We start from the raw sequence: 11,099 nt of genomic DNA on the forward strand, positions 1-11,099 counted from the left end.
ATATTGTTGTGAGGAGAGGAGGAGAGGAGAGGAGGGGAGGAGAGGAGGGGAGGCGAGAGGGGAGGCGAGAGGGGAGGAGAGAGGGGAGGAGGGGAGGAGAGAGGGGAGGAGAGGAGGAGAGAGGAGGAGAGAGGAGAGGAGAGGAGAGGAGAGGAGAGGAGAGGAGAGGAGAGGAGAGGAGAGGAGAGGAGACATTGTAAAGTTACACCACTCCAGGGCATGACAGGCAGAGGATACATTCCAAATGGAGAAAAAAAAGTCTGTGTGATTCAAATTGGCACGTTATTGCCTATATAGGGCACTACTTTTGAACAGGACCCATAGGGAATAGGGTGCCATTTGAGTCACACAAAAAACAATTATGGGGGAAAAACTAACTAACAAAACAACTACACTAATATCAAAATCATTCAAATCTAAACTGACTTGGAATCAGTCAGTGGCACCAAAGACATTCTGTACTATTTCAGGGTGTGAACTAAACTAGTTACCTTTATAAAAACACATGAAAGAGGAGTTTTGAGAGGAGTTTTGATGTAATGTGGAGTCAGACGGTTTAGTTCCTGGTGCATGATCAGTTATTGTTTGGTAGCTACCACCCATCTGTCTCAATTGATTTGGTCTCATGTTCGACCTGGTGTCGATCTATCACACTATGGCCATGTCAAATAAACACTTCGTTTTTTTAATCCCACTAAATTTCCTGTAACAATCAATCAAATGTATTCATAAAGCCCTTCTTACATCAGCTGATGTCACAAAGTGCTGTACAGAAACCCAGCCTAAAACCCCCAAACAGCAAGCAATGCAGGTGTAGAAGCACGGTGGCTAGGAAAAACTCCCTAGAAAGGCCAGAACCTAGGAAGAAACCTGGAGAGGAACCAGGCTATGAGGGTAACAATACATCTTGTAGTTCTTGGAGAATAGAAATACAACAAGGACTTGATGATACGTTAGATGTAGTTTGTTATTTTTAATTTCCTTATGAGATTGTCTGGGCTTAGATGCTCTTAGTACGGCTGAAACATCTGTTCTTCTAGGTGTTTGAACAAGCTGCACTGAAACAGCCTAAAATGCTAAGATTGTCCATTTTGTCCTGATGCACTTTAGCCACAACGGTACTTCTCCTTGTCCTATAGCCACCCTTCTGTTTTTAAAGGTAACAAGTAGAATGCATTCTCTGGTACATAAGTGGTTCTTTTCAGGAATTTACCTCTATGGTTTAACTACACTCACGTCTAATCTAATCCAGTCCCTCAAAGTGTAATCCCCCTGCAATCCCTTGGTCTTTATTTGTCATGATGACTGGTCAGTTTTGACCAGTCATCTACAGTATATAGTGGTTCTGGTTTTCACCCTGCTTGTGTTTCCGTTCAGGTAGAACCTTACGCTCAGTCTGTGTAAAAAAGAGATGACTGTATTGGCCTTAACAGCTTACCATGAGAAACCCATATCAACGTGTCAAGACTCTGTCACAAAGAGCGCTCTATTCCCTATGTAGTGCACTACCTTTTGACCAGAATTTTATGGGCCCTGGTCAAAAGTAGGGTACTAAATAGGGAATAGGGTGCTATTTTGGATGCAGCCTCTCTCTAGGGTATTTATTACATGAACGATGGAGGCTAATGGAGAAAAAGTAGCGTCCTATTAGGAATGAAATGCAGAAACGGTAGACTTTTTTTCTTAATATAAACAGTTTATTCCATCAATTGTAATGACATGGATGCTGGTGGGGTGTGAGAATGAAAGATACCTTTTTTTGAATTAAAGAGGATGCATTAAATTGGCTCTGTGTGTTGTTTTGTCAAAACTCTTCCTCTCGATCCCAACACAGCTTTTTGTCTTGTCACGGAAGATTCCAAATGTACTTGTGTGTGTCTGTTAAGATCCACTAGATGGCAGCACTCACCGCCAGTTAGTGTCAGTTAACTGTAGAGATATTTTACAACATGTCTGCATGAGATTCAGTACTAGAATCAGTTATATTCTTGAGACCTGAGAAGAGCTACTTTCATTTGTGTTTTCTACCGACCTCTCAACATCTCTCCTCAAACCCAGTCGTCAGTAGTCCCAAATCCAAATGTAATATCATTCTCTGGTTCACTATTGTTTCACTTAACTGAGACAATAGTGAACGAGAGAGATAGTATTCACGGTGGTTTCCAGGCTAAATCCCCATCCCACACCACAGACAGCCTGCCAACAACAGAACAACAACAGATGGTGATGAGATATTTATTCATCAAATACATGGTAGACATGGTAAGCCCTGCCCCTGGCTGTCCCATGTCTTAGACTACTTTCTAAGTCAAGTGTTGCATAGGTTCTACACAGGTGATTCTACATCCCAAATGGCATCCTATTCCCTACATAGTGCACTACTTTAGACCAGGGCTGGCATCCTATTCCCTACATAGTGCACTACTTTAGACCAGGCCTGGCACCCTATTCCCTACATAGTGCACTACTTTAGACCAGAGCCCTGTGGGGAATAGGGAGCCATTTGGGACACACCCAAAGTGTTTTGGTCAAAGCTCAGTGACTGATCACGTACGCAGTGTTACACTTCACATTCATACTCAAAAAGTGACTGATCTCATACTGAGAGGACAGAGGAGTTAAGAGCTGTTCACACCACTCAGCCAAACTGAACTGGTTCCACAGAGGAGTTAAGAGCTGTTCACACCACTCAGCCAAACTGGACTGGACTGGTTCCACAGAGGAGTTAAGAGCTGTTCACACCACTCAGCCAAACTGGACTGGACTGGTTCCACATCTACTATAGTTGCTGGAAAGAACCATGTGAAAGGAAAGTGAATTCAGCAGGTTGGTTCTGCTTGGCACGATAGTGTGAAAAGGTTCATAGATTCTCAACATACCCATATTACTGATAAAATGACCTCTATAGCTCTTACTGCCATGCTCCTGTCTACAAAGAGTACATGCTAAGTGGGATCCTTGGGACGTCCAACTCTGACGTCACCTCATTGAAGTTCAAATGTAAAACGATTAAAGAAAAATCGCCACCCAAAACCCATCTTTTGGTATTTGTTTCATTAGTCCATTGTTGACATAGTCCCAAAATGTTTTATTTGTCAGCAAGTTTTCAAGAGACAGAAATCATCCCTGTATGATAAATTGTGCATCCTATGATGCTGCTTAAATGGGTAGGTTCATCCCAAGGATCCCAGTTAGCATCTATTGTCTACAAAGTGTATGACAGTGCTTCTCAGTCAGTTTAAATGAGGCAGGACAAAATGCCTCCTTCATTTCATTCACAGTCATCTCCATTATATGATCACAACAAAAACTGCATGAAGATTCTGTTGAAGGAGAATTTAGGAATTATATTCAGACTTGAGTTACCTAACCAATGAACGTTGTAATTTCTACTGACACATAGGAGACAGATTGTTAGTAGAGGGACCAGCCGTCGTGATGGATGAGTCTCTCCTGGTGTTGTTAGGTGAAGACATGTCGTTAGCATCGCTGCTACAATACATGTTGTAATTAAGACAAAACATGTCAGGGAAAGGACCAGTATTGGAGCAGCTCTCCTCTCCTGTTTGTTATGTAAGATCTGACCTCGTCCACCCCCAGGCTCATCACTACAGAGAAAGAGATGGTTGGCGACATGACAGACTATGGGGCTAGATTGATTTAATACGAGCCGCTGAAGATCCACAATATAGCCCGATTGAAATGGAAAGATAACTTCATATGGAGTTGACATACGCAGCGTTTACCGTGAACGCAGTATCCGCTAACGCAGGAAACATTGCCTTTAAATTTACATCACGTTATAGCGCTGTCCTTCCGCGGCCCGGATTGAATCTAATCCTGGGATCACAGAATCTTGAAAACAGGAGAAGAAATATCAGATGTGGATTAAATAAATCAAGGATCAATATATCTACTCCTGGATATGGTTGGATTCGTACCTCCAGGATACGGTTGGATTTATTCCTCCGGAATACAGTTGGATTTATACCTCCTGGATATGGTTGTTTTTGTACAGTACCTCCCAAATGGCACCCTAGTCCCTATGTAATGCACTACTTTTGACCAGGGCCTGGTCCAAAGTAAGGGTACTGTGTGGGGAATATTTGGGAGGCAGCCAAGCCACATTCAGTACACTGTACTACTGTGGTGAAGGCCGTATAGTGGAGGTAGTCTACCTTTCTCTCTGACCTTCACTATCTCTTCAAGGTCAGGCCATAAATTACACCCTATAAAGATCTCTTCAAGGTTAGACCATAAATTAGACACTATAAAGATCTCTTCAAGGTTCAGCCATATAAAGATCTCTTCAAGGTTCAGCCATATAAAGATCTCTTCAAGGTTAGACCATAAATTAGACCCAATAAAGATCTCTTCAAGGTTAGACCATAAATTAGACCCTATAAAGATCTCTTCAAGGTTCAGCCATATAAAGATCTCTTCAAGGTTAGACCATAAATTAGACCCTAGAAAGATTTCTTCAAGGTTAGGCCATAAATTAGGCCCTATAAAGATCTCTTCAAGGTTAGGCCATAAATTAGACCCTATAGAGATCTCTTCAAGGTTCAGCCATATAAAGATCTCTTCAAGGTTCAGCCATATAAAGATCCCTTCAAGGTTCTGCCATATAAAGATCTCTTCAAAGGCCATAAATTAGGCCCTGTAAGGATCTTTTCAAGGTTAGACTGAATAAAGATCTCTTCAAGGTTCAGCCATATAAAGATCTCTTCAAGGTTCAGCCATATAAAGATCACTTCAAGGTTAGACCATAAAGTAAAGATCTCTTCAAGGTTCAGCCATATAAAGATCACTTCAAGGTTAAACCATAAATTAGGCCCTATAAAGATCTCTTCAAGGTTAGGCCATAAATTAGACCCTATAAAGATCTCTTCAATGTTCGGCCATATAAAGATCTCTTCAAGGTTAGACCGAATAAAGATCTCTTCAAGGTTCAGCCAAATAAAGATCTCTTCAAGGTTCAGCCATTTAAAGATCTCTTCAAGGTTCAGCCATATAAAGATCTCTTCAAGGTTCAGCCATATAAAGATCTCTTCAAGGTTAGACCGAATAAAGATCTCTTCAAGGTTCAGCCATATAAAGATCACTTCAAGGTTAAACCATAAATTAGGCCCTATAAAGATCTCTTCAAGGTTAGGCCATAAATTAGACCCTATAAAGATCTCTTCAAGGTTCGGCCATATAAAGATCTCTTCAAGGTTAGACCGAATAAAGATCTCTTCAAGGCTCAGCCATATAAAGATCTTTTCAAGGTTAGACCGAATAAAGATCTCTTCAAGGTTCGGCCAAATAAAGATCTCTTCAAGGTTCAGCCATATAAAGATCTCTTCAAGGTTCAGCCATATAAAGATCTCTTCAAGGTTAGACCGAATAAAGATCTCTTCAAGGTTCATCCATATAAAGGACAAACAGACTGGAGCCCCGGGCTACTTCCTGGTTCCAATCACTACAACGTTAGTGTGTGAATACTGAGAGTGCTGGTGTGGGCTGGAGAAATGGCTTTGACTTTGACATTATAGCAGTGTTCACCTCTGATTACATTCTCCATTGTGGGCTGCTGGAACGGCTGAAGAAAACGCTGTTCTCTATACTGGGTTATTGTGTTATGAACAGTGTCCAAGTCAAGTGTGACAAACACATACCGCTACGTATATACTGGACGGCATACAACAGAAGGGCTGAAGGAAGACTCTTCACTAATCAGTGTGTATGGTGTTGTGTGTTATTATGAACAAATCATAGATCCTTGGATCTTACATACATCATACAGTGGAAGGACAGCCCCTCCTGTGGCCTATTGGGTAATAACAGTGGAGACAGCTACAGTAGGCTACAGTACCTGTGCAAACAAATGAAAAGTGAAGGAAGAAGGAAGAAGCATGTGAATATTATCTATTCTTCTGCTATTTGGATTCTACTGTATATCAAAAAGCTACAGAATTGTTCAGCTCTCTTTGACCACCAACGATCACGCTCATCTTCTGTCCCTCCCAACCTCTTCCTGGTTCGACCTGGTCCGTCTCCTAAATGGCCGCCCAGTTTCCTGGATCGTTTGGAGCAGGTCAGCTTCTGACAGGAAACTCAGTGAGCTTGCTGTCTGACTGTAGTTCCCGTCCCTCTGATAGTCTTTGGCACCTCTCATTCTTATTGAATGACTGAGATACAAGCTCCTCATCCAAGACAGTCCTTAGGCAAATCTGAAATAGCACCCTATTCCCTATATAGTGCACTCCTTCTGCAGTTGTCCACTATATAGAGAATAGGGTTCCATTTTGAACACAGCCCCTTGTGTATTTGGTCTATTCTCTAGCGGCCTGGCTAGCTGGTCCCCGTGTGTTGCAATGACCACCAGCGGGCTGCTCGCTGTGCTGTGATTGGTAGCTGGTATGTTGCCCGTCCCCCCGAGGCCCCTCCCCTCGTCAGTGGGTCTTCCACAAGGGGTTGTGATACACCCAGCCCTCGCCCTGAGAGAGAGAGACAGAGACAGACAGACAGACAGACAGACAGACAGACAGACAGACAGACAGACAGACAGACAGACAGACAGACAGAGAGAGAGACAGAGACCGAGAGAGAGAGAGAGAAAGTGTGAGAGAACGAGAGAGAGAGAGAGAGCGAGAGAGAGAGAGAGAGCAAAGGGAAACATGTTTAGTACTGGCTTTTTAAAATCATTTTGACTGTGAACATACATTAAAGACAAGACCAGGGAAGCTGACTCAAAGTTTGAGGTAAAGTTAACAGTTTATGTCCTAGTTCCTCACCTCCTTGATGAAGTACTTGGGTTTCCAGTGTGTGTTGGAGGCAGCTCTCTGTCGGCCCTCTGCTCTCTGCCTCTCCTCCAGACAGTGTTTGTGCTCTGTAGCAGAGTCAATGTTTCCTGACCTGAGAGCTGAGGTAACATGCTGCCACAGACGCCTGTAGAGGGACACTTTACCATTATTACTGATCTCAGAGCTGAGGTAACATGCTGCCACAGACGCCTGTAGAGGGACACTTTACCATTATTACTGATCTCAGAGCTGAGGTAACATGCTGCCACAGACGCCTGTAGAGGGACACTACCATTATTACTGATCTCAGAGCTGAGGTAACATGCTGCCACAGACGCCTGTAGAGGGACAGTTAGCCCTTCCTCTACTTACAGGCCAGACTGTACCATTCCCAGTTAACCCTTCCTCCACTTACAGGCCAGACTGTACCATCTCCAGTTAACCCTTCCTCCACTTACAGGCCAGACTGTACCATCTCCAGTTAACCCTTCCTCCACTTACAGGCCAGACTGTACCATTCCCAGTTAACCCTTCCTCCACTTACAGGCCAGACTGTACCATTCCCAGTTAACCCTTCCTCCACTTACAGGCCAGACTGTACCATTCCCAGTTAACCCTTCCTCCACTTACAGGCCAGACTGTACCATCTCCAGTTAACCCTTCCTCCACTTACAGGCCAGACTGTACCATCTCCCAGTTAACCCTTCCTCCACTTACAGGCCAGACTGTACCATTCCCAGTTAACCCTTCCTCCACTTACAGGCCAGACTGTACCATCTCCAGTTAACCCTTCCTCCACTTACAGGCCAGACTGTACCATCTCCAGTTAACCCTTCCTCCACTTACAGGCCAGACTGTACCATCTCCAGTTAACCCTTCCTCCACTTACAGGCCAGACTGTACCATCCCCAGTTAACCCTTCCTCCACTTACAGGCCAGACTGTACCATCTCCCAGTTAACCCTTCCTCCACTTACAGGACAGACTGTACCATCTCCCAGTTAACCCTTCCTCCACTTACAGGCCAGACTGTACCATCTCCAGTTAACCCTTCCTCCACTTACAGGCCAGACTGTACCATCTCCCAGTTAACCCTTCCTCCACTTACAGGTCAGACTGTACCATCTCCAGTTAACCCTTCCTCCACTTACAGGCCAGACTGTACTAACCAAGTATCAGATCAAATTAAGGCTGTGGCATGGTGTGTGAGACTAGCAGTGTATTAAAGCTGAGGATGTGTGTGTGTGTGTGTGTGTGTGTGTGTGTGTGTGTGTGTGTGTGTGTGTGTGTGTGTGTGTGTGTGTGTGTGTGTGTGTGTGTGTGTGTGTGTGTGTGTGTGTGTGTGTGTGTGTGTGAGAGAGTTGAGTGAGGACATTGTGGTAAGTTACAGGAACGTTCTCAGAGAAGTGTGTCATCTCCTCTGTCTGGAGCATTAGGAACAGTCAGATCTCTCTCTCTCTCTCTCTCTCACACACACACACACACACACACACACACACACACACACACACACACACACACACACACACACACACACACACACACACACACACACACACACACACACACACACACACACACCCTTTAATGCTCTCTTTGTATTGTGAGGTCAGGACTGACAGACAGAGAGGTTGTATTGTGAGGTCAGGACAGACAGACAGACAGACAGACAGACAGACAGACAGACAGACAGACAGACAGACAGACAGACAGACAGACAGACAGACAGACAGACAGACAGACAGACAGACAGACAGACAGACAGACAGACAGACAGACAGACAGACAGACAGACAGACAGAGAGGTTGTATTGTGAGGACAGGACTGATAGACAGAGAGGTTGTATTGTGAGGTCAGGACTGACAGACAGACAGACAGACAGACAGACAGACAGACAGACAGACAGACAGACAGACAGACAGACAGACAGACAGACAGGTTGTATTGTGAGGACAGGACAGACAGACAGAGAGGTTGTATTGTGAGGACAGGACAGACAGACAGAGAGGTTGTATTGTGAGGACAGGACAGACAGACAGAGAGGTTGTATTGTGAGGACAGGACAGACAGACAGAGAGGTTGTATTGTGAGGACAGGACAGACAGACAGAGAGGTTGTATTGTGAGGACAGGACAGACAGACAGAGAGGTTGTATTGTGAGGACAGGACAGACAGACAGAGAGGTTGTATTGTGAGGACAGGACAGACAGACAGAGAGGTTGTATTGTGAGGACAGGACAGACAGACAGAAAGGTTGTATTGTGAGGACAGGACAGACAGACAGAAAGGTTGTATTGTGAGGACAGGACAGACAGACAGAAAGGTTGTATTGTGAGGACAGGACAGACAGACAGAAAGGTTGTATTGTGAGGACAGGACAGACAGACAGAAAGGTTGTATTGTGAGGACAGGACAGACAGACAAAAAGGTTGTATTGTGAGGACAGGACTGATAGACAGAGAGGTCCTGAATGATTGAAGCCTAGTGGTTAGAGCGTTGGACTAGTAACTGAAAGGTTGCAAGTTCAAATCCCCGAGCTGACAAGGTACAAATCTGTTGTTCTGCCCCTGAACAAGGCAGTTAACCCACTGTTCCTAGGCCGTCATCGTAAATAAGAATTTGTTCTTAAAACCTCTTGAGGATACCGTAGGATAGGGGGCGCCACAGCGCATTTTGAAAAAAAATTGTTCCCATTTTCAACGGCCTACTAATCAAACTCAGAAGATAGGGCATGCATATACTTATTATATATGGATAGAAAACACTCTAAAGTTTCTAAAACTGTTTGAATGGTGTCTGTGAGTATAACAGAACTCAAATGGCAGTCAAAACCCCGAGACCGATTGAAACAGGAAGTGGAATTCTGAATTGTGGACTTGACTTCTCATCTTTCCTTATTAATCACACCGTTAACCATGGTTCAGTGAGCACTTCCTATTGCTTCCACTAGATGTCGCCAGTCCTTTCACAGTGGTTTGAGCCTTATAGAGTCAAAACTCAGTGAATGACACGAGTTTGAAATTGGTCACAGGGGATGGGCCATCACCATTATGACGCCGGCGGCCATGTCTGCCCCCACCTTTGGATACGGTTTTAAAGGCCATGACATCATCCCCCTCGAATCTTATTGGCTCTCTTGGTGTTAGAGGCCCTGAAGATTTATTTTATACAACGTTTGACATGTTTGAACGAACCTACATGCGCGAGCATTGCTTTCATTCTGAACTTCAGAGCTGCGCTTCGAGAGAGCCATAGGACGCGCTACCAACATCAGGCTAATGGAACGTGAAGTATGGACTTTTTGACCCGAAAATACATCTGTTGTGGACCTGGGATGCTTTCTGATGAAGACAACTAAAGGTAGGCGATTATTGACAATATTATAGAAGATAAGACGTGACATGAGATTCTTTCCAAGATGGCGCCGAGCTCTGTATATTAGCTAATTTTCTGAGTATCGCATCTCCTTTTATCGCAAAGTGTGATTACCCAGTAAAGTTAATTTAAAATCTGGTATGACGGGTGTTCTCAAGAGATATTCATCTATAAATGTTAGATTGACAATATACATTTAAAAAATCGTTATAGTATAGTAATTTAGGCAAATGCAGCATTGTTTACCGGGACGCTTTTGAGGGGAAATAATGAAGTCAACGTCAGACAGAGATGTAAAATGCTGTTTTTATATATAAATATGACCTTTATTGAACAAAAGAATGCATGCATTGTATAACATGATGTCCTAGGGGTGCCATCTGATGAAGTTTGTAAAAGGTTAGTGCTGCATTTAGCTGTTTTTCGATTATATGTGATGCAAGTGGTTGGTCGGAAAATGGCTATGAAGCTGCTTTTTACGATGGACTCATCTAATATAATCTAATGATTTGCTTTTCCTGTAAAACCTTTTTGAAATCGGACGACGTGGGTCGATTCAGGAGAGGTGTATCTATAAAAAAAAAATATATATATTATTATTATTTTTTTTTAATTATGATATTTTTTTAATGCTAATTGGCGATATGATTTTTCGCTGGATTTTGATCCCGCTAACGGGATCAGACGCTGAAGAGGTTTTAACTGACCTGCCTAGTTAAATAAAGGTAAAATTAAAAACCCTCGACCCCCCAAAGAGAGACATTGTGGTGGGTGGTTTTGATGTGGGGTCTGGGTATAATTATAAAACAGAGTCCTGGCTGGTTTCTCTATTGGTCGTATCTCCCTCCTTCCCTCCCTCCCTCCCTCCCTCCCCCCTCCCTCCCTCCCTCCCTCCCTCCCTCACCGTGATTCATAGTGTCCCTGTTTGTCCATGGG

At 43.7% G+C, this 11,099-nt stretch overlaps 1 protein-coding gene across 1 annotated transcript in view; it reads right to left on the bottom strand.

The window, feature by feature from the left end:
• Positions 1–359: 359 nt before the first annotated feature.
• Positions 360–11,099, bottom strand: part of LOC106590999 (oxysterol-binding protein-related protein 10) — a 133,377-nt gene continuing 122,637 nt past the window's right edge. Inside the window, 2 exon segments of the mRNA XM_045712704.1 lie at positions 360–6,482; positions 6,780–6,933. Of these exon segments, the coding sequence (XP_045568660.1) occupies positions 6,438–6,482; positions 6,780–6,933 (199 nt within the window). The 3' untranslated portion in view covers positions 360–6,437.

Source organism: Salmo salar, chromosome ssa02 (genome assembly GCF_905237065.1).
Source record: "Salmo salar chromosome ssa02, Ssal_v3.1, whole genome shotgun sequence".
Lineage (NCBI taxonomy): Eukaryota > Metazoa > Chordata > Actinopteri > Salmoniformes > Salmonidae > Salmo > Salmo salar.